Consider the following 24,767-nt stretch of genomic DNA (forward strand, 5'->3'; position numbering starts at 1 on the left):
CCTGCTTCCATGTTCTTATAACCCTCCAGCATAACTTACAGGGATGAGACAGCAGTGATTTATGCTGGTAAAAGAGCTATTGTCCCAGAAAGCCTCAAGCATATTGAGCTACTACTTGCTGAATAGTCCAGATAAAGAGGAGTTCTAGGCGGGATGCCCTAAAATTATAGCTATAACAAATAAAGTGTTCATGATTAATCCATATAAAAAGGAAGGTTTTGTACTTGTGTGTTATGCCCCATTTTCAGTATATTAGTATATAAATAACAGATCAAGTACTTAAAATAGTGATATTTTTCAGTCTGCCCAAGTCCAACACATGATGGTGGATCTCTCACAGAAATTTTTTCTTTGTATGTAAAGAGAGGAGGGATAATTGGAAGATGTGTTAATTAACAGATGATATAGCAACTCAGAAATTTGTAGGTGAGGCAGTATCAATATGCTTCCCACTTTAACTTAAAAATTAAGATCTAAAACTAGACAGGGATGCAAGAATAATAATGGTTAATCTCTGATACTTCATTTCCTTTTGTTGAATCAGAGAGATAAGATTAAGTCCATTATATATAGATGTACAGATACGTACATATTTTAAGCAAAAAAATCATCTCTATCAAAAACACAGTAGTTAATACAATATACAAGAAAGCCACCTTCTTTTTTTCGGTATGCTATCACCAGTTCTGGCAGGTACAAATAGATGTTTAGGGTAAAAAACATGTTTACTAGTTCTGTGCTGCTAAAATGTTCATAAGGTAAAGGTCAAAGAATATTTCATTCCCTGCTGAGCAAATGGTCAGGAAGCACATTTGTCTGCATTTCCTGTCATAACAGGAAGAGTGTAACTTCTTCCTCTCCACAATGGCTTCAGTTCTGCTTCCCACCTCCAGCTCTTTCTCCCCCAGGGCTTTCCAAACCATTCCTTGCAAGACAGCAAGGCTGTGCCTGTGTCTGCACTGGTTTTCAGCTCTGCTGTGTTGGCAGATGCCTCATTCATGACTGCACTCTCCTTACTTAGGCTTCTTGCTCACATTTCAAATTAAAATTAATTTGACCTAAATATTTACCTTATGCTAATTCACTTGGAATTATACTCAGAACATACATTTGTAATACAAGCACACCTAACCTTAAATATAATACATTCTAGAAATTCACGGTTCAGTTCAGCAGCTCTCTTAAAACGTCACTTCTCAGGTAGTCTGGCATAACGTGAAAAGTGCTGCCAGAGTTGTACAGATCACGACAATTGAGGAGTCATGAAAACTTGGGGTGTATTCTTTGCTTACAGAAACCTAACTTGACAGGATCAAGGCCTAACTGTAATGCTATATTCCAAGTATATGCCTTATTGTGTGCAAATTAATGTAAGCAAGAGAAGGAATTCAAATATGTAAAAGATAAAAAGCATGTGATGTTTAAGACAAAGGTTCATTGAACAGAATGATGCTTATTTGCATAGTTAAGCAGTTACGTTTTCATACGAAAACATTTCCCTGAGGGAAAAAAATCATAAAATCTCAGATCTTGGATAAAATGAAGACACCACATGAAGGAAGACTGAAAATATCAGGAAATTGGTGGAAAAAAGTTTTCTATCTAACTTGTGCTCATGTTAGCACTAATATGCAAGGCTCGCTCTTTCTACAGGGGAGTTTCTGATTCAGCCAATAGTCTCTTACTCTTTCCTTTTACATAGAGCTGAAACACAGATAAAAATAGATACACGAGGCTGAAATTAGTTTTGAAACTAGCAGCATTAGGTATCGAAGTCAGTAGAACAAATCTAGGTCTTCCTGCAAGCGGTCATTTCCCTCCAGGATATTCTTCCCCTGCCCCATAACCTCACTTTACTTATCTGCTTTAATTGTTTTCTATTGAGCTGGTAACTGCAGTAAGTCTTGGTATATAGCTTTACAGATTTGCTGGAATCAAAGAATGATAAAAAGTCTATGCATGAAAAAGTTAAACAGCAAGTGTTTGTTACTGTCGTACCCCATAGAATTACACAGACATGATCCTTTAAAAAGGGTGTCTTGCTATTTAAGCACCTTAATACTGAAGCATACACTTCCTATGGTATTTAATAACACTTAAGCTCCCAGCAGCTCATTACAAATTGAAAGAGATGTTTTAAACAGTATGCAGAATCATTAAGCTCAACTCAGTTTTAACTGTGAATCTGACAACAACATGCTTCACAAGCAGGAAAAAAAATGTAGAACTAATGAGCAAGATGATCAGATGGATAACAAATGGTGGATCGACATCTAAGACCTGATATTTTTTAATACTAACTAGAAAAACCTGCAGCTTAAAAGCAACAGGGTGTTCCAGACTCGATATCAGAATGTCATTGGGTCAATAGGCCCTCTTTCCTGGGTCAATGTACCTCTGGATTTAGCTCACAGATTATGGACTTAATGAGATATTTTGTAAGTGACCTTGTGTAACAGTAATACAGTATCATTTATGTCATTACACTTATTTGTTTTAGGCCTGGGATGCCCTGCCTGGACCATTGCAAAGAGAGTTTCAGATGATCCCAGTCTACAGCAGACCACAAAAGGCCCTCATTAAAACTAATAAAATATTTCAAACTGATGGAAAACAAATAGAAAAAATACAAGGACTTTTCTGAGGCAGTTGAATGCAATTTTTCCTTCATGCGTTGACCCTAACAGAGCTAGCTGAATTATTTCGTTCAATTAAGAAAACACATGAAAATAAAGTTCACCCATGTTTTTGCAAATGCCCTTCCTCTTTTCTTTTTTTTTTTTTTTTTAAACAACCCAGAATTCTTCACAGCAGCCTTCTCCAATCTGCCCGATTGAAATTTCTGCACAAAGAACTTGTAGCAATGAGGAGCTTCCAGCATCAGATGTCAGTGCTAATATATTTGGCTATCAGTTCTATTGGTGGTGCAACTAATATCACGTATGCAGTCTACTCGAATGGGCTGTTGACAAGGCTACCACGATCTCATGAGCCTGAGCAACACTACCAGAGATTCATTCCACATTTATGAAGACTATATTATCCAGTGTCGCAATAGTAAAAAGAAAGTCTCTGGTCACACTGGCTGCTTGTAACAGGATTCTCTTGAGAGTTTTCCTTTCCATTTAATATCATGATGGTAACTAAACTACACAAATAAATACACATTTACTCTAGCCCTGGCAGTTATTCATACTCCTTCTCCCTGTGGCTAAAAGCAGAGTGAAAGGGAATTTTTCAGATGGGCTTTTCTGAAACTTTCACAACCGAAGAGAATTTGTGATCACTGACAGAAAATTCAAACATCCTTGACACCTTTGTCACCACACGGTAACTATGAGGGCCAGGAAAATTCAGCCAACTGGCAGCCCACATGAAGCAACATTAAATTAATAGCTCCTCCTAGTTAAAAGCCTGAATTCTGCACTCACTGAAGTCAATGACAGAGCCCTTATGCAGTCCAGGGTAAAAGGACTGGGCCTCTAATGTCTAGGTTGCAGTAGTTTTCCTTTAACTTATACCAAAATGTCAAAGTTTCAAATAGTTTTTGGAAAAGTGCAGATCATATCCCCATATTGCACATTTCTATGAGATTTGCAGCCAGACATCTGACTCAGGACAGTTTCAAGTTACATTTATTACCAGTGTGGTCACTAAAGTACACAAATCCAACCAACTAGACTTGCTCAGAAGAAATCCTCTTGAAGGGAGGTCAGCACTATTTTTGTCCTTCCCAATCCACTCATACAAGCACTTTGAACAGTAGGGGAGTCTCCTACCATAGCAGACAGTAGTGTGGAAGAAAACAGCTGTTACACTGATAGAACAAGTACTCCATTCAATGGTTAACGTAAATAGCTAGTCAGGACACTGGGAAAACGAGTGAAAAAGCAAGGACAGAAATCACCTTCCACAGGCCTCGTAACAACTTAAACCCTTTTGCAAAAACTTTGTTATCGAAACAGATTCACCCTTGCACTGGGAGAGGGCAGAAGAATTAAACTATTGCTATATCCCCTCATTCGATACATGTTCCACCTATTTTTCCCTGCATGTGCAGTCCTACATTGAATTTATGTGCTTGAAAACAGCTGAGGATGCACTATCTATGTATATCATATTCCCCATATAACATCCCTTGTATTGTGAAACCACACTGAGTTTGAATATAAGCAACAATAAGGCAGTTTCAAGTCAACAGATTTGCTGCTGTTCATGCAAACATCTTTCAGTGAGGTAGTAAGAAAGAAAAGAAAACAAGTCTCCATCCGTACCATGGTAAATGGAGCTACAAATAAGCTTTGTGGTACCGTGCTTCAGCTGGTATCTTAATTTTATTAATCAAAAACTTTTAACCTTTTTTTCCTCCGGTGCAACCTTTTACTCTTTTCTGTGAATTCAAATGTATTTATGTAATCAAATAAAAAAATAATATAGGAATATAAACCAGTTACTATTTTAAGATTACTGGAAGTGTGGAAGTTAGAAAATAAATAAACCAATGCAGCTTCACTGAAGCAGCAATAGGTCGTGGAATACATTATATTTTAAGAAACAGTAAGGCTTGTAAAAGAGTATATCTCATACAAGTGGTTAAAAGATTAATCAGCTATTATTGAAAATCCAGTTGTATTTCATCACATATATATCATTACAACTGAAAAGCCTGATCCCACAGTTCAAATGAATCAATGGAAATCTTTTCATTGGCTTCACTGAGCTTTAAATCAGGGCACTAAATGCAAAGAGGATAAAACCAGTAGAAACACTTTCCAAATTATGTTTCAATATATTAGTAGAAATGAGAAGCAGAATCAAGCCAATTATACTACGTGGAGGGTAAAGTAACATAAATCTCTACCTTCAGCCTCACAGTGACTAATCAACATGATGGATATTATCAAACGCTAGCAAGATAAACACTTTCTGCACTAACGCTACAGTTGTTAGTATTCTAGTGTTATAGTTTTATTCATCATTATTAGTTCTGAAAGCTGGTGCTAGAAGTCTTGAAACTCTACTGTGAATGACTAGCTGTCTTCATTTTTTTTCAAGTAAATTTAGCCTCTTGAAAGGTATCTCTTTGACAAAACTGGGGATTGAGTTCTCCGTAAATCCTGTATTTGAGTAAGAAAGTTCACACTGAAGCTATTGTATAAACTAATGTTACTAATGGCAAAATTTTGCAGTATCATTTACAGAATAATTCAGGTTCACTTCAAAAAGAAACCATGGTAGTATGGGAAAGTTCCAAACAACTAGTGTCTTAATGTTTAATGATAAATTCAGGTCAATATTTCAAATCCAATTTCAATTCCAAGCTATAAGGCAATTAAAATAAATACGGTGGTGGTTTTATATTGACAGAACTACTGCTTTTTGGCTTGGCCTACAGCAATAGGCAACCTTCAGGGAAAAGACAAAAATGTATCCATCATAAATATAATTTTACTTTTAAACATGATTTTCTGCCATGAAGAACACAAGCGACTACTAACACTACAGAATTTAAAAATTCTGGGAAAGCATATTTAAAGATTATAATTTGTTGTTATGCCTAGGTTGAGTTCTTTATGGCTTTATAAAATCCTTGAAGACGAACAACATAATCACTTCTTAAAAAACAACCTGAATATATGAAGAAATTTATAGATCAAGTTAATAGAACTAATATATTAATAGTAACTCAGTATCAAGTTCTTAAAAAACAGTTACTGAAGAAGATTACTCTTAAATTGCAGCCACGCGTATGAAGAACACTAATCATAGTGTTAAATAATTTCATGGAGAGTTTCTCATACTTGTGAACCTCCAGTTTCAACAAAACTTCCATCTGTTTACATCAAATGTAAACAGCAGCAGCTTTTCACTGATTTTAAGATGCCAATTGTTGAATTTTATTTTTCTGAAAACAGGAAAGCAGTTTCTCTAATTTATGACCATATTTCAACTAGCAGAGATAGTGTTGATAATATGTGACAGCTACTCGCCATTTTATCTAAAGCAATGGTAATAATTAGTTAACCAGTACTGCTGGACCTATCTAGCCATAGCATCAGTAACGGAGACTTTGTTTCATAACTACAACATGCCAATATTATTGTATGTGGGTTTTAGAATGTGTTAGGCTGCTCAAATTCTTTTTAAAATTCACGTTCAGAGAGTAAAAGATGAAATTTTTTATGAAGTAGTGTCATTTTTATATGGAGGTAAAAATAACAACACTACAAACATGTAGAAAAATAAATTTGGATCTATGAATTTAAATGCAAGTCCTCCTGCAAATAAACTAATATTATAATAGTTCACAAAATACAGTACTAAAAGCCTGTATCCTGTAACAACTTGCAGATGCACTTAACCATGTATATTACACACTGAAGTCAAAGTGAGTACAGAGGGGGCCCAAAGTAGAGCATACACATCAGTCTTCGTAGAATCAAGGCCTCAAGTAATAAATTCCTAACTATGCATGTTACTAAACTTGAAAAAAACTGCGTGTGAGGTTTCTGGTTGTTTCCACAAGTACTTTTTCTTTGATAGTCTTCCATGCATTGTGTATATGTAGGTATATGTGTATGTACACAAAGTTATCACCTTTTTAATCACTTATGAGAATAAGTCACCTTAGAAATATAATACGATGTTCAAATACAGCATATTTGCTACTCACCTGTCTGTTACGTTCATCCATAATCCTTGTAATCTGAATCTTTTTTCTCCCCATAGTCCCCGTTTTTTTTTCTCTCCTTCTTCCTTAAAATTATGTATTTTTCCCTTCTCTTTTCTTCCTCTTTCCCGTTTCCTCAAAACCAACCTCCTTCTTCAGCACTTGCACTACTCAGTTCACAGTCCCCTGCATCTGTTCCTGCTAAACACAGAAAAGAAATCAAATGTTATTACCAAATTGATAACTAGATGAAAGCTATTATATGGAGCTGACCAAGCATCCTAATTATAATTTAGTGTACAAGCAAATTATAATAAAAATTTACTGCATCTATAAAATAAGTAATGCATAGAGAAATAATAATTTAATTCAAAGGCTTCTTTTTATGAACAAACCCACCAATATATCAAGAAATGAAGAAAAGGACTGAAATACACATTGCCAAAACTTTAACGGAATTAGGTGTGTCTAGTTTTAAATATCACTCACTGCTCTAATAAGAAAAATTACCTAAATCAGAGAGTTAATGAACCTTTCTGTACCTATGTATGCTAAGTAGGCCAGCTAATTCATTTCTGAAGGGAAAACAATCTTGTGTTTTGACAGCAGAGGTGATAATGTCCCTCATTATGCAAATAGGATGGACCTTTATTAAAGTGTTACTTGATAGATGAGAGATGTCAGCTACTTTAAATCCAAAATTTTTAACCTTATTCTTTAAGAATATAGATTAGTGCAAGTATTACTCAAGATACTTGAAGAAAACAGTAGTGCATTTTCCCTCATTTCATTTCATTTCAATGTAAATTATAAAACGTTCTGACAAAAGATTTATAACTAGCAAACACATACATCTTTCCTTACAAAAATTCTTGCACCAAAAGACAAGCTATATAGCACAGAATAATAAGGAGAGATGATAATTTAAGAATGTTTTTAAAAATATTTTCACAGTTTTAGTAATGCGCTGATACTAGCTCCCTGAGCTTGACAATACTGGTTCTGTCATAAAACTAAGGACAGTTAGATGCAATATATGAAAATATATAACGCAGTACACATTCCATATTTCACAAAATGTCATAAATCACAAAGTTAATTTCTATCATATCCAAAGTGTATTTAGCAATAAAAGACTTGATAGAAATATAATACAAAAATTATGTTCAGTCTAGTACTAAAGTAAAAGATGCAATTTTTTTCCCTTTTTAACGTTCACATTTTTATATTTACATATTTGGAGCAGAATAGCACAGAGTACTTTTAAATACAGAAGAAAAAATATCTGAACAAGATTAATTTTAAATTATTTTTTTAAAGTTTTTATGTTAGATCCATAGTGTAGTAAAATATTGCCTTGGAAATAAAAATTTACTAATTTTAAAACAGAGGCTGGCATTTCCTTATTTATTTTAAACTTGTAGTCTCGCAGCCAACCTGATAAATTCTTGCAATATGTTACGTAACAGTAAGCCGATGTCCTGGCCATTTAATCCATTATTTGGCTCTGATTCAAAGCTACTGAGGTAGAAAAGCTAGACCTCACTCATTCTGATCTTCAGTTCTCTCTTGATTTTCTTTGCATACATTAAACTTTAAGCTGCTGAAGTGTTTTATCGCTCTAAGAAAAAAAATAAGTTAACAAATAAGCAGTCAATCTGAGTTTTCTAACCAGCCACTATGATATAGTTAACCTGCTGGGCAAAACAAATTTTCAAGTATAATACTTATTACCTTTCTGTACATGGATGTGTTTTTATACTATTTGCTAGGCATATTTATATATGCCTAAATCATTACCGTAATGCAGAACATGGAACATGGAACAATTCATGTTGCCAATATAAGTGCAAAGGCTGCGAAAATTTTTTGCTGCTTTTTACTTATTTGAAAACAGTTCAACTTTTCACTGCTTAAAAAGACACAAAGGCGCTTGATCATATTTACAACAAAAAAGTCCAAAACCTTGAAATAAATTAAGTTGATTTAATGTATTTATAAAACTTTTTTTCCAAACAAAGCTAGGAGACAGTCTTATCTGATATTCAGTGTTGACAAACAAACCCAGCCTATTTTTAGAAACAGTTTTAAATTTCCTCGGAATGGGTTTCTTTCCTGTTTTTCCTGTAGTCTTACCTCCGATACAAAGAGCAAGTTAGAATGGTGTTTCCCATGGACATGCAGGACCCAAAGGAGTCTAACAGGCTTTCTCTGTAACAGTAAGCCAATACGCTAATCCACAGCAAATGCATATGGAACAATTTCCTTTCCTTTCATTCAGCTGAAGCCAGTGGCACTATCGGCTTACAGCACTACGCCTGCCTGAGCTCTTATTCACTTCAAGGTGGAAGGTCAGGGTGGACAGATTAGAGCAGTGGTGACAGGTTAGCAAGGATGAGAGCCGCTCTGCAGATCAAGATGCTGATGCTGAGCGAGTTCAGAAAAATCACGGAATACTGAGAAAATCTACCAGGAAGGACAAAATTCTTAGTGGAGGAGCAATATGTTGAGTCCCTCCCACACACTTATCAGTTCCACATTTAAGACCAGTCTTCAAACAACAAAAGCTTTTATAGACAGTTTAAAGTCAGAACACTTAAAACTCCTATGATCTACACAAAATTATCTTAAAGTAATTCATGCAACACTTGATGAACAGAATTTTGTTCTTCATTACCTGTAGTAATCCACTAACTACATTAGTTTTATTTTATGTGGAAACATAGATGTGCAGGAAAATAAAGTTGAAGGGGAGCAAGGATGATTTGGTTATTAAATATTATCATACAATCTTAGAGAACCTGAAGGAGAAGACAGAATGTGTTAGGTCATATGTATCCAACATACAATTTGCAAAGAAACACAATTTCGCTTCAACAGGCAGCGGGTTAAGCTTTCTCGCATTGATGAAAAAATCCCTCTCCCGTTTGCTTTTTGCTTACTGGTCTAATTTCAAATAAAAGCTTTTCAGTTTTTCTAGCAAATTTATTTCCTTTTTCAAAAATAATTTCTGCTATTTTTACTGCTGCTAGAAACAAACTGGGAATGCTGTGGTATTCTCTGTATCTGTCTTGCTCTTTTACACATACATACGTATCAACACATACTGCTTCTCATGCTATTCTTACTATGTGTTTGCCTATAGTTCTATTCATTTCATTAATATATGCATTTGCACATGTACATATATAAAGCAGATAGCTGGACTGATCCCATATCAATTAGATTCAGATGAGTCAATCAAGACATCTGATTCAGGGGCTATAACCTTTAAAGGCTGGTGACTTCCGAGTCAAACAGAATGTAAAGAACTCTGGAGACCAACAAATCCCCATGGCTGCTTTAGGACTTCAGCAGTGTTCTCAATACTTTTTGACAGTTCTTGCAGGATTAAGGATTACATAGTAAGTATTTAAAGTTCCTGTTAACTGACAAATTGTATTTCCCTAGCACTAATAAAGCACACTAGCTAGAAAAGTTGAAGGTACTACAAAACTTAAATAGTACTGCAGGCTTTCATTATCCAAGAGAATCTAAAAAGGAACTTAAAATAATTCCAGAAGCTTTGTTGAAGTAACTCTCCACATAAAAGAAACCTTCCAACTTAATGACATGGTTACATGCAAACAAATTGCACTTAAAGAAACACATAGTTACATGCTATGGTGTTACAGTCTTCAGCATTTTTTCTTTTTGCAAACCCAAACATAAAAAAAAAAAAAATATAATCAGACTGCTTACAAAAAGAGGAACTTCATTTTTGGCGGGCTTCTGTTCACTATATGATTTGGCAGAGGCAGTGGTAGCTGACAGAAGATTGATCTGAGCCTTCAGAAGGGAAAAGAGCTAATGGACAAATGCAGCAGATCACTTAACCGCTCCTGTCTCTCTTCGTACATTCACACATAGACATACACACGCGCGCACATACACACACACACATGCACACCCGCTATCCCTTCTCTGCAACACAGAAGAATCTTGATAGAATGGCAGGAAACACGCACAGAGTGGTCAGGGAAGGATATGATGTCAGCAACCACGAACAATAAAAGGTGTAAAGGTGCTTCCTTCCCTAAACTGTTCCAGAAGTGCAAAATGGGAACCAAAACTCTCCACTTCCTTCTCCGAGCAGAACTGTCTGAATCTGCTCTGCTGCAACACCCCAGACAGAGAGCTCTTTGAACAAGTCACACAGAGGGGCAATAAGGAGTATCAAAACAGGAGAGTCAAAATATTTAATTTATAAACAAGAAGGCAGCCAGAGAAAAACTAAGTTAAAATGTGCTAGGGTTTAGCATTTTCATGGTTGCTTTACAAAAGAAACAAACTTGCCATAAAGATGTCCCTGTTCCATTAAGCAGCTTGCATTCTGAGTGGATTAATTAGGTTAAAACTAAACAACTAAACCAATTTTTTTTTTTCGTTATCCTGATGTAAGGAGGAAAACAAAAAAATGCTGTCCCCATTCTCTTACTATTCTTATCTTGATAAATAAAAGTAGCTTCAAAGATCTCTGAAATCTTTTTATACAAGCCTTTCTGTTTACTCAAAAGATTTTTGAATGAGATTCTAAAAATCTAAATGTACTGAGTAAGAATACATCAGCTACCTTTCTGATGAAAAATTAGCTGCAAAAACTGCAACAGAACCATGATAATCCACAGCGGGGAACACGTATTCAAATAAAATGGTCACTGAAATGTTTTCTGTAAAATCCCTAGCTGACTATGTTCCATATACAGACAAAGACGGCCACACAGTGAAGAAACAGCTGGGCATACTGCATCAAATAAAGAAACCGATCATTTTGGGTCTGTCACCTTGAGCTGGATACAGCTGAAAGAAATACAGAAAGGGTGAAAGTAACGATCATCCCTCACGTTATCCGACTGAGATCAGCTGATATTAAAGATAGAAGTGGTCCTTCACATGCAATGTGGTTTGGTTGCATGGTCATTAGAGAAGACACAGTTTGGGCCATTAACAGAAAGGTTATGATAAAATTATATATGTCATCACCACGGCAATACATCAGTAAAGCAGAAATGGCACGATCTACAGTATGGTTATCCAGGCAGAAAGCCACGCAACAAATGAATCTGAGTCATCTTAAGGCTTCAAACATCTGTCCACAACACTCTGATTTAGAAATTAAACATAACCTACATTTATGCGTTTTGATCTTATGGCCAGGCTGCCACATGAAAAGACTGGAAGGGAGTTTTAATCTACTAAATTTAACTCTCAAGAGATCATGCGTTTTGCTACAGGAAGTATAAAACAAACATTTAAGCCATAATGGATATAATGTAACAGATGAAATACGACAGACTACTAGAGAGAGAGTACGTCAAACTGAAAAAGTCTGTGCATAAAGAAAATATTTGTAATCTTTAACTACCAAAGCTTATTCATCTTTTCATTTATCTAGCCTGACTCCTGATTTATGGCATGAGTTTAATTTATAACGGAGAACAATTCAAGGGCAATGAAGTTCTGCATCAAGGCAGGAGTAAAATGTTCATAAACTAGCAAACTGCAAAATCATTCCCTATATCAAAGCTGTTAATTAAAAGTTTTAGAGAAAACTTGAATCATTTGATCTGAATTAATATTTCACTAATTTTACTACTGATTTTGAAGGCGTCTGCTGAATTTGTAAGATTCTCTATCCCAACTGATACTCCATTTATTTATTTATTTGTAAAGGATAGCAGAATGCATTTATTTTTAAGTCTGAGCTTCAGGAGATATACCTTATTTGCTTTTCACATTTATATTTGAACATATTCCTATGACACTGACAATGTAGCAATGAACTGCAGAAAATCCCCCTCTTTCAGCCAAGTTACTGTCTTATTATCAATAAGATTATTTGTATGCCTAGGAGGAAGAGGCATAAGAATATCCAGCATTGTGAATCTTTTGGAATTTGGAGTTAAAAAGTTCTGAAAACTAGTTGTAAGAACACTACACCTCCCTTGAATCAGACGACTGTGGTCACTGTAGCTTACAACTCAAATACAGTACCAAGTTATCTCACAGAGCAAGAACTTATGCAATGTGGGTGGAAAAGTTTCACTTGCTATTGTTTTGCAAAGTTCCCCTGAAAAGTTTTTTTGGGCAAACTCAGCATCATGGCCAAAATTTCGGAGCGGATGGTACTTGCTAATAGTACTCCTAACTTCATTATTCCACAGACGCTGCTTTTCAAGAGACTGAGTTATCCAGATGCTGAACGTCTAGTCTGCAGCCACCTACCAATTGAAGCTGATCCACGCCTATATGAAAAGGAAAGGAGTGACTTCAGCTTACCTTCCAGAGGATGTGCTGAGAGTTGTCCATCAGGCATGGTGAAGGAGGGTTTTCTGAATAGTACATACATGTTACACCAAACCTGGACATGCTGATAAAGATCCACAACAGGAGGCCAAAGGCCTTCCAAGTGATTGTGGAATTTGCCACAGATGGTGAGTCATTCCTTGCAGCGGTGCACCAAAAGAGGAAGCAACCACCGGCAATCTAGATGAAAACTGATTGCTGGCAGCCCAGTACAAAGAGATATGTGCCTGCTACGCTTGATGAAGAAAGAAAGACTTGGCTAATTTACAACATTTTTGAAGAACAGATGAAGACGAATATTTGATTTGTAAAGCAAAAACTGCAGACAGTAATGCATATTTTAAGGAAAGCAATTAAGTGAAATGCTAGCATACTAAAAAACATACCCGTGAAAAGTTGATTTTAAATCTACAATGACTAGCAGATGATATTTCAGTGTCCACCCATCACCCAGTTGAAAAAAATGGGAAGCAAATAGTTTGAAGAAAAAGTTTGCAGGTTTATGATTATGTTCATGATGTACCTTTGGCAGCTAGACAGACATAATGGGAGTCTGACCAATAAATACGGAATAAGATCCTCAAAGTGCTCAAGCATTACAGTCTATTGTATCAGACATGCTAACATTACAAAGGAAAAAAATAAAGGACTGAAAACTGAATCAACTAATTGGCCTGAAATGGAGACAGTGACCAGGAATGGGAACCTGTCTGAAAATGGAGTAGGGAAACTGGACTGCTGCAATTTCAGCTAGGAGTCTCGATAGTTTTGAGCTCATAATTTGATTGGATTGCATTATAGTTAATAGGTGTGCAATAAATATCAGGAAAGGTGTTTTACAAATTCAGTCTGTCGTTTAATGAGCTGGAGGAGAAGGGGAAGAATTTCAGCAGTCAGGAGAGTATGATTTAGCACCTTGTGTGTTGAAAAGGTGTCTTGGAACTACTCTGATCTTGGTCTAGCTATATTTAAAGACATCTTTCGCACTGGGTAACATACTAGTGCTTACAGTTCGGGAGCAGTCTTATACACAAAGACAAAGGATTTTGGAGAGTGTTGGCTTATTACAGGAAAAGCCTAAAATATCTAGAGTTAACTCATTGCATCACCTGAAAGCAGTCTCTGGCTATGGTTAGATCTAGATTTACATATTTGTTACTAGTGCTTGTATGTGAGGAAGTCTGTGGTGAGGAACATAAATCCCCACAACGGCTTTTAAGAATCAAGGGACAATTCCAGGTATTATTGGAAAAAGCTAGGTACTGCAATATCAAATCACAGTCTGAACGTGGGCACAAGTGCTTGGTAATGCCAATACCAGTGGCAGACAACTTTAGATTGTCCTCTACTGAAGAAAGTAAGGATTGATTCTCAGAAGGATTCTTTGTAACCAGAAAAGATTTTTGATTACTTTCTGCTTATAATTTGCTGAATTGCAGAGATGCAAGCAAGCTTGGCACATGCACTTAGACAAGAGAGCTGGAGACAGCAGCGTCTGAACTATGGTCAATGATCAGTCTTGAAGCAATAGACAGAGTAGATGGAGAAGATAATTAAATTTTGGGTAAAACAGGTGGACTTGTTCAGATCTACACAGACCTGGTCTCCTTCAGTTTCAACTGACAAGCTCCAGAGGAATTTTATACACTCTGACCCAGGATCCTCCCTTTTCTCACTCAAAGGGCACTGTAATCATGCCTGTCTATGTTTAACACCACATGCTGAGTTCTGCTGTTCTAGGTTTTTGCTGCACCACCACTTCATCTCTGTGAGGAAGAACAAAGATTTGGATTGTAGAAATCTAATAATCATATTTTGAAAAGGGATATCTTACATATTTGCACATGAAACTTTCCAGGAAGTTTTTAAAGAAAAGAGAAAGCTTTTAGAAACAGGAATTTTGTGGCATTAATAAACAGGACAAAACATAATAAGAACCCAAAGTCTTTTTAAAGTACTGAGCAAATAAATGAGTGAGCACTGTATTTGGTTCAAAGACTAAGCTGAAAATTAGGAAGGATCATTTAAGGAGGTAGAATAGGGACAAAACTGAGGATGAAAGTATCTTAAAACTGGGAACATAAGTGTAGAAATTAAGAGAAGAAAAACTGAGATGTGAGCAAGTTCGTCATTAAAAGAAAATGTGTGCCTCTGCCAGATAACAGATTCTGTAGAAATATTGTGAAGTGGTTAATAAAAGGAATCCTTTCCAAGATGACCAAAGTGAGTGACAAAAATTGTCACGGTAAAGCTTGAATGAAAGATGAACTGTTTCAGGTTAATGATGGGAAGTATCTTGACAGGAAACCTGTATAAATATGTTAAGGCGGTATAACATTTTTTCTGGCTAGGAAGTGTTGCTCATGGTATTGCCATTTTAAGAGTAATTTGAGTAATGGCTGGAAGATGAACGAAGGTAGAAGGGGTAGGATTACTACTGGTGAGCATAACTTCTGTGATCATACAGACCTGGATACCTGAATAAAAGACAGGAAAGAACTTTGTTAGGTATTATTTTATGGAGGTTTGTGATTTGTGACCATGAAGAGAAGCTGAAAATTGAGAGACGTTGGGAGAGAGCTCAGTTATAGAAAACACAGGGAGTAGAGCCCTGAAGTAAAACTGACGCAGAGAAATGCCTTTGGAGTTACCGCTGATGGGAAAGGGAACTCAAACTTTAATACTTGATAATGGGCATTAATTCTCAAGTCTTGCTACATTTAGAGATATAAGAAATCTTTGTAAACAAACAGTATATTTGAGTCACTTGTCAGTTTCCCTGCTCTAATGGAAACACCTGTAATACCCTGAATTTGGCTAGCTACTCAAGCCAAAAGGGGGCAATTTCTCTTAAGCATATCCCCTAACATGGTTCAGCTTCCTACCAGAGAACTGGAGCAATCAAACATGAAAGACTTCCGGCAGGTGTCCCTGAGCCACAGAAATTCCTCAAAATCTGACCAAGTCGTGGGAGATCCACGGAAGCTGTATGTGCCAGTCTCTCAAGCTAAATAGCTAGTAGTTTGCTGTTACCCTATTCAGGCTTGAAAAATTTGATTCCGTATGGATTGACTATTACTAATGCCTTAGACATTTATTTACTTATTTATTTATTTTTCACTAATATATCTTATATGATGCAACCAGTCACCCAAAGCAAAAATCGACTTGTCAAAGATGGACAGAGTCTCAGGCTGATATAGTTTTAAATCCAGAGAATGCCACTGATTTCTATGGAGCTACTCCTTTGTACTAGTGCAAACATGAGAACAGATCCATCACTAGTACTGAAAAAGTAGTTAGACAAGCTTTGTAAGCAGAGGTAATATCTAATATAGATTAACCGAACTGGAAAAAAAAAAATTGCCTTTATGGTGAACAAGCCCTTCTTTGGATCCTCAGTGTACCCAAAAGCTCATCCTTTTCTTCCAGCTATAGAAGCTGGTCTAATGAAGTATATTACCTCTGCCCAGAAACCTTCTCTCTTTTGTGGTGTTAGACCATCTCAGCTACAACTATACTACTACAGAAACAGACAGTTGGTTTTCCTAAGACCTAAACATGTAACTTTCGTATTTAAGCACCTTTATTAGTTTTCTAAAGTAACCTCAGATCAGTACACCCTTCATCTGCCAATTCATTTCTTAGAGAGGAATGATTAGATATAGAGATGTTCTGCTTCTCTCTTTTGTACACCCAATTCTAGAAACACATAATTTTCCCTTTAATTCCTGACCTTCCCAGAAATGTCAAGAATTAAATATAGTTTTTCTGAAATGTAAAGGAGACTGCACAACATGGTGGAGAGCTGCTGAGCTGCTAACTGTTCATTCATTCTGTGTAAATGTTAATATGAGTATAAAAACTATGACACTCCCTGAACTCAATTGCTTGCCCAGAGACAGCTGCAGGCTTAAAATGAGGAGGAAGAAGGAAAAAAAAAAAAAAACCAAAAACGAAAAAAGGCAAGGGAAATATATCAATCTTCCCAATGACCATGACAGCTGAAAAGTCTACATTAATGCTTCCAATCCCACTCAAACATTTTTTTCCCAAGGACAAAAGGAGATGAAATGTATGTCAGGTACATAATAAGGCTAATAAAAAAAAAAAGAAAACACCCGCATTTCACCGAATAGGGGAGAAGAACTGCCTCTGTCTGTGAAACATACATCTTTTCTAATGGCAAAGCTCATAAATTAGGAAAGGTTGCTGCTTTTAAATATACAATATACACACAATTTAAGTAGAAACACATGAACTCAGAATACATCTGTTCTAAAAAAAGGAAAAAGAGAGAAGTACAGTGGCAGTATAGCAAAGAAGCACTTATATCGTGATTACAAAGATCTGATACCTCTTATAAGCCACATGATAGGAAATAAACCTTGCACATATATTGGCTGGTGCCTCATGTCTGGAATTTTGCATGTTCAGGATGAAGCGTCTGTTAGAAAAATGGAAGGTTCTGACTACGAAGAAATAAGGTACATGGCCGTATCTGCTAGTGCTAGCAGACCATCACTCATTTGCTGAAGCTACTTGCTTTCTACCTCCTGGCTGTATCTTGACAAGAGGCATCTCTCTACGCTGGGAGACCCAAACTGGATTCCCACTGGTTTGGAACTAGAAAAAAATGCATAAACAAACAAGGCTATAAGAAAGGAAAGATAACATGGAATTTGCTATGAGGGAGAAAATAGAAAAAGATGCCTCATGGGAGAAGAAACGGGCAAGGTGCCTGAAACAACTGACTTATGTTGTCTGTTGAGGAAGGAATTTTCTGTTGCTCTGGCTCAGTGGGATATTCTACAGGTTTTTTTTGTCCTTGGTGGTGGAGAAATGGGCAAGCAATAGATATATTTCTGTTAACAATATTAACATGAAAAGAGAGAAAGAGAGAGAATAGAGAAATGTAAGATATACAGCACACTGAGGAGTTATGCTTTGATATGATAAAGAGCTAAAAGAGCTGCACTTTAGTATCTAAAGATCCATCTTGAATCAGTTACAAAGACATAAATAGCCCCATCTAATTTAGCATGCTGTTCAACCACATCATAGTTCACATTCAGTTTTTGAAAATAGTATTAGGTAACTAATTCACACTTTCCACATGAGGATTTGTTCTTCTAATTTTTCACAGAATCGGAGTCTAACAGCTCTTACCTCAAGACCTGTAAAAGCAGATTTTCTACTGAAACGGAAGGTGTTTACCACAGAGGTACACCTACCACTGCCTACAACTATAAAAGCCACAAGTGAGCATCTCACCCTGAACCTCAGCTATAACCACTCCATTAGCACATGCAGCTGGATTTATTTATTTCTTGCACATACAAAGCACATTGCATTTGGCAGTAGCCAATGCAAAAAGTCAACATCCTTGACAAATATCAGAAAAAACCAGACATATAAAATGTGCTTAATTTGCAGAGGGAAATACAGTGCAATTTGCTTGATAGTCTCCGTTCTATCTTGAATAAGGGCTTTTTTTTCCCTAAACAGATCATTGCCAGCATTGCTCATTTTATTGTTGTCCTAGAAGCATGCTGAAAAAACAAAACATAATCAATACAAAGATACATTAGCTAAATCTTTTTGCGGCCTTGAATGTACATTATGTTTTCTCAGAAATGGCATTTTTCAAGCTCTATTGATATGCAAGGTGATTTCTGACAAAAAATATTCTTAGAAACAGACAGCTGCGGCAAAAGTAGCAGGCAGCATAGTGTAAAGAATTGAATCTAAGGTTGGGATGCAAACATGGCTGAGATCTGCTCCTTCTTCTGCCAGAAACATTTCATGCCACCTTAATTTTTTACTCAGTTTCTCTGTTGGAAACCTGGGGATAAGAAACCTGGGGATTTGTTCATGCAAATGTTCTGAGAAGTAAGTACAGTGAATATTTATTACACAATAGAGAAATTCTGAGAGCTTTCAGTAAATATACTATAGTTCTCATTTGGCACAGTCAGTGAGTATGTAAACAAACAGAGAAGATCATTTAGCAGATTTAAAAATGTATGAAAGTAACGTTAAGGGCAAGATTATGATCATAAAAATATTAATATCTGTGCTTAAAATCACTGATTTCAGAAAGTTATAATTACCTCGTATATGTAAAGCATTTATATACATGTTGTTCTTGCACTATAGCCCTTTATGTTAATGTATATCTTCTTGAAATAAAGATATTTGACAGTACTGTCATATAAGGTCCAACATGGTACACAGCAGATTCATCAATTTCCTGTTTCTTACCCTCTCTCTCTTACAGCATCCTAATCAACCTAATTAAAGCTTTGTTCATTTGAAACCTCAGATGACAATTTGTTTAACTCTATCCCACTGTGGTCTTTTTATAAAGAGAATTAAATTTGATCTTCTGACAGCAATTATTAAATGATCCCAACTGGCCCCAATTAAGACACATGGCTCACAGGCCTCAAAATCCAATAAAGTGCCAAGCCCTCTCTTTCACTTGTACATCTTCCTTTACCTTGCTTTATTTTCTTAAAGCCAATTAAGCTCATCTTATCAAGTGGAACTGAATGCCATTGTGTAGACTAATTCAAGATACAATGCATCAATTTACTTTTACAGACATACTGAAGTAGGGACAACACGCTCAAAATCATCCTTTGGAAACCCCTCCCTGATTCAATTCACCTAGCTTTAATGCCTCTCACTGTGCTGCACATGACCTACATATGCTGACTTTTAAAACACTGCCTACAGTGAGCAGTGATTAGAGAAATATATTAAATATCCATGGTATGAGTTTTGCACTGCTTACAACTTTCCTTATAGTGATACATCTCTTCTTTAAGCATTTCCACTTGGTTATCATCTCTTCATTTCAGAAATTCAAAGAAATGTGACACTCGTGTAACTTCTGAGGTTAACCTTTTTTTACCTTTAATTTCTGCTCTAATTTTTCCAGACATGTTCAGTAGTATGCTGTGAAGAAACGTTCCCATGATTTCACGTAAAGGCAGGTAGCCCCAGGATTTGGAACTCATTGATTGTGTGGTACTCCAGGGAAATAGCTGAATTAAAACCAGCCTCATGAGACCGAAGTAGCTTCCATACACATCTGGCTCTTCTTATTCTAAACTCTAACACCTGCCTGGAAATTTAACCCCCATCTTTTCTCTGAAGAACAAATGGGACAGATTTATCTACTGCCATTTGGTTTAGGTCAAAGCTGAGCTGTGTGGTGTTCTGCTAAATTAATTGCAATGTAATTGATATTGTTTGACACAGTTTTTGAAAAGATGATGCTCCATCCATTTTATGACCAGACTACTCTCTCTGTATTAAAATATATAAGATTTTGTATTTCTGCATATTCACCCTAAGTACAGCTTTGAGTAATAACCTATTAAAATACAGCACACATTTTCTATCTCAGTATTTCTAATGAATTGCTGTACAAATTAAGATTATGTGTATAATTATCACCAAGAGAGTAAGTAACAAGTAAAAAAAGCTCAAAGCAATACAACTTCCATTGTGGTGAATGTTTTCTACATTTCTTTAATTTACATACTGAACAAATGTAAACACGATATTCCTTAAACACAAAAAAGATAGAAAGACACTAAATTTCAGTGCAACATTTTCTTTACTAGCAGAAAGATGTGCAAGTTTATGTAAAACATAATTAGACACATTTCCTGTCCAGCTGGGAAACATACTTTCCTTGTAAAAATTTAAAAAATTAAAGTGATGCCAACCACTTCTCAAAAAGTAAATTAAATTTATTTTTAAAGAACTTGCAGATGTTACATTTGGGAATTTAAAAAATATTGACTTCAAAAGGCAGGCAACAATTTTACTCCCAGAAATGCTATATGACTCCGGCAAATTTGAACTGTAAGATGCAGTAACAGTTGACAGAGAATTTCTAATAGCGCATTGAAATTTCTGAAGATTAAAAAAGACTTCGGTATACTGTGCTGCAAATTATTTCTCATTGTATTCTAATAATCCCATACAAGATGTTAATTTTAGATCATTCTTTTGCTAAAAACAGCAAACCCTGTAACAGATTTAGTGCAAAGAGCTGAAAATATCCTTTGGAAAAAAATCTGTACAGAAATCAGATCAACCCAAATCCTGCCATTACTCAGCACTGCAGTGACGTGCAGATGTTTGTAGTGGTTTAAGGAGCCAGCGGGGGCTGGAAACTCTACATACTCAGCTCCAACATGATTGCAATTGAACCTCATCAAAGTAAGAGCTCATAATTTGTCACAGAAAACAGCCAATTAACATATGTTAGAAAAAGGCTCCCATAAAGATAATATATGATTAAAGATCCAATGCAGCTGTCACAAATCAAAATTCTGCATTTAAAAAAGACATATCAGTCTGGGTTTCTGAATGTTTACATCGATAATAGATACTATATTTTAAAAAACTACAGAAAAAAGCGCCCCTAATTATAGTATTTCCTCCAGGTTTGGAGTTACAGCTCAGGGAGATCCGGGTACTAAAGCACTATTTACTGTTCTGGCTGTTGTGCTGTAAATAGTTAAGGCCCTTGCCAAAACACAACCGTTATTTTGTTTTAGTGCTATTTTAAAAGACAGACCTTCATTGTGAGTGAGGTGGCCTTCATTGATGCACTTTGTTGTCAAGACATTCCTCTGAAAACACAGCGTGTCCTTATTGCTACAAAAAATACAGTACTGTAAAACTGTGTACTATAGCCTCAGGGCCAGCGCTGTGATCCTAGCTATTCAAATGCACGGCCGCGAGTAAAACTGCACTGCAGCCAGTTCCATTATTTCACATTTACATCGGTGAAAATGAGATCTGAATGTAGCCTGCAACCGTCCTTTAAATAAATACATTGATTAAAAATAGTTTTCACATATATATGCACGGAAAATGAAGCCTGTTGCTTTATTAACACAGAACCCTGACTGTGATGCCTATCCTGAACAATAATCTTTATTCCTTGTATTTTGCACAGCAGTATTTTAATTACTCAAACACTGCGTAATTAAGCTGCTGTTTTTTACAAGCATTATGCATTTTTTTTCCTGCTATCATTTAGGATCCTATGTGCCAGTCACTGAACTACAAGGCGATTTGAATAGTACCTTGTTTGTATGTGTGTGCATATGTGAGCATGTGTGTCCTTGTCTTGATATCGTGTTGTAAAAGGAAGTGCTTCCTCTTTTCTGTTTGAAAGAGACCCAAGAAAAACAAAGTTTTGAAACTCAGTAGTCTGACTGGACATCAGTCAATGTATTTTTAAAAATGTTTTAACTCTATATATAACTATTCAGTCAAATATAATTTTATGTTGATGGATAAAAGCAGGGACAAATTTTGATCAATGCTAACAGAGAATAATATAATGGAGTTAGTATTCTCCCGAAGTGGAATGCGATGGTTTTTAAGGGTCCTTTCTCCCCCTTAAAGTCTTTAAATGATTCAGAAATGCCGTTTCCATTAATGCTAGAGGCTGTAGCCTGTGTCATCAGCACAAAGTTAATTCTCTTAAAACAGCAATTATATCGGTACTGAAGTATGTGTCGACTGTAAAGCTATGGTTTCAAAAGCACTGAATATGTACAGACTTTTGAATATACTAAAACTTAATATGCCGAGAGGTCAAAAGGAAAACTTTAAGCTACTCATGTGTGTAAGACTGTCTCAAAACGATCAAAAGCACTGAAGATTTCTGACCCACTTCCATGCAGCAAAAATTCCTAATGTTCTTTAATATTCTTCACTACATTATGTTAAGATAAAAAAATAATCATTATGAATCACTGTCCCTTTTAACAAAACACTGTGAATAATGTTAAGGTTATGGCTGCCTTTTTTTTCCTCAGGAGTGTGTTCATTGATTCCCAAGCAATCAGTAACATTTTTGATTAAGATCTCAGAAATAGCTGAAAATCCCAAGGCTTCTCTACTATTGAAACTTCACATGTCTTTGACTGTCCCCAACTAATGACAGTAAACTATGCAGCCTCAAGCTAAAGAGATTAATTTCCATTTTGCAATGAATAGACAAAAAGACTAGACAAAGTCCATTCCATATAAACTACATTGTTGTGTCTATTACAGAAAATACATTTTTGGCCCTAGAGACAGTTTGAGATGGGAATAATAAAATTCAAGGTGCAAAGCCAATAGTACTTAACAAATAATACAATAAACGAGAGTCAGATGAAAACTGTATTTTTTTCTCATACTTTTTTTTAGACTAAAACTACGTTATGGATAAGCCAGCTTCAAATTTAGTATTTATTCCTGATAATAAATCTGCTTTAAAAAACTGCTGCTAACAGTAACAGCAGAATAATTAAAAGCAAGTTCTTAATCGTAAGGAAATACTGTATCAGAGTGAGTTCCTATTCTGTAAGCCTAAATTTCCTCTCTTCATAGGTAAAATCAGATAATTTTACAATTAGATCACGTATAAATGACAAGTATCAGTCCACTGCTATTAAGCAACATATTTTCCACGCATAATTATCAAATTGATCTGCTGTTTACTTATCACTATATCTCTAAGAAATCTCCAGCATTCTTTTTTTTTACTTCAGATTTAACCAATTATGTATGATGAAATACTTTAAGAATGTTCATCCTCCTATCTATCCATGTTGTGCTGCAGAAGTGAAAACCATCTGAGTCAGTAATGGCTTCTACTAAATGGAAATGTCGACAGCATGTCATAACCTAATTCAAGATGTTATAGGTTTTTTTACAATTATTTTAAAAATCTGATTGTAGAGCTTGGAAACAGAGTTCCTGAAAACAGTATCCCACTTTCTGATTGCTTCTGTGCATGTGGAAGTCAGTGGCAATTTTTCTATTTACTGTAACAATAGTAGCACTGAGACTTTGGGAAAAAAGTTGAGGAAATTGAATTAAATGTCCAAGACCAGCCTAGTACCAAGGCTGCAGACTCTATACGGTCTTACCCACACGTCTACGGCATTATCCTGTTTAAATAAAGGAAAAATATGCTGATGCTTCTCAGTCTCTCTGATGAGTCCACTGGGTGGTTCTGAAGAGGAGAGATGAGTTACCACGATGTGGAAGGCTCTAAATCCTCATAGGTTACAGCAACGCTATACAGTAACAAACCATCATAAAAATGAAGCATAAAACTTTCAAAGTAAACAACAACAACAACAACAACAATAATAATAATAATAACAACAACAACAACAATGATTCTGTATCAGTCATGTTAATACGAAGGCGTTAGTCCTGTATGTTACCTAGAGATGACCACTGAGGAATCAAAAGCTCCATTTTGCAATTTTGCATGAAACAACTATAGAATACGTTGAATATGTTAAAGCATAAATTAAGAACTACAACTACCGCTTTCGCTGTTCAAATTTCTAAGTTACTGAAAACTTAAAGGGATACTTTCAAGTCATTTTAATCATCCAACATTTTCCCATACCAGCTCATGGATTTACTTTTCAACACCAGCAGCCTGAGACAAGAACAAAGTGATTTATAGCCCATGCTAAAGGAGCTTGCTGCTCAGTTGTCATTTTTTTCTTGGCTCCAGTAGATGGAAGCAACTCTCTTGCTGGGTTTTGAGTTTAGTGTGGTTTTGGGGCTGTTTTTTAGGCCAAACTCTTTATTTTTATATTTATTTTGTTGTCTGTTGATCCTTTGATGTTAGATTCCCAGATAATTTGTTCCAGTTCCCAGAGCAGTTTCTTCAGATGAGAGCCATGCATTCTTAAGCCCGTAG

At 35.9% G+C, this 24,767-nt stretch overlaps 1 protein-coding gene across 8 annotated transcripts in view; it reads right to left on the reverse strand.

Annotated features, from left to right (window-relative positions):
• MEF2C (myocyte enhancer factor 2C) overlaps positions 1-24,767 on the reverse strand; it is a 141,553-nt gene that overhangs the window by 72,661 nt on the left and 44,125 nt on the right. For all 8 annotated transcript variants that reach the window (XM_009330296.1, XM_009330299.1, XM_009330297.1 and 5 more), the window contains one exon: positions 6,674-6,871. In XM_009330296.1, the coding sequence (XP_009328571.1) occupies positions 6,674-6,727 (54 nt within the window). In that variant the 5' untranslated portion in view covers positions 6,728-6,871. The remainder of the gene's footprint in view (positions 1-6,673; positions 6,872-24,767) is intronic.

The sequence above is a fragment of the Pygoscelis adeliae genome, unplaced genomic scaffold, assembly GCF_000699105.1.
Source record: "Pygoscelis adeliae isolate BGI_AS28 unplaced genomic scaffold, ASM69910v1 Scaffold178, whole genome shotgun sequence".
In the NCBI taxonomy this organism is placed as follows: domain Eukaryota; kingdom Metazoa; phylum Chordata; class Aves; order Sphenisciformes; family Spheniscidae; genus Pygoscelis; species Pygoscelis adeliae.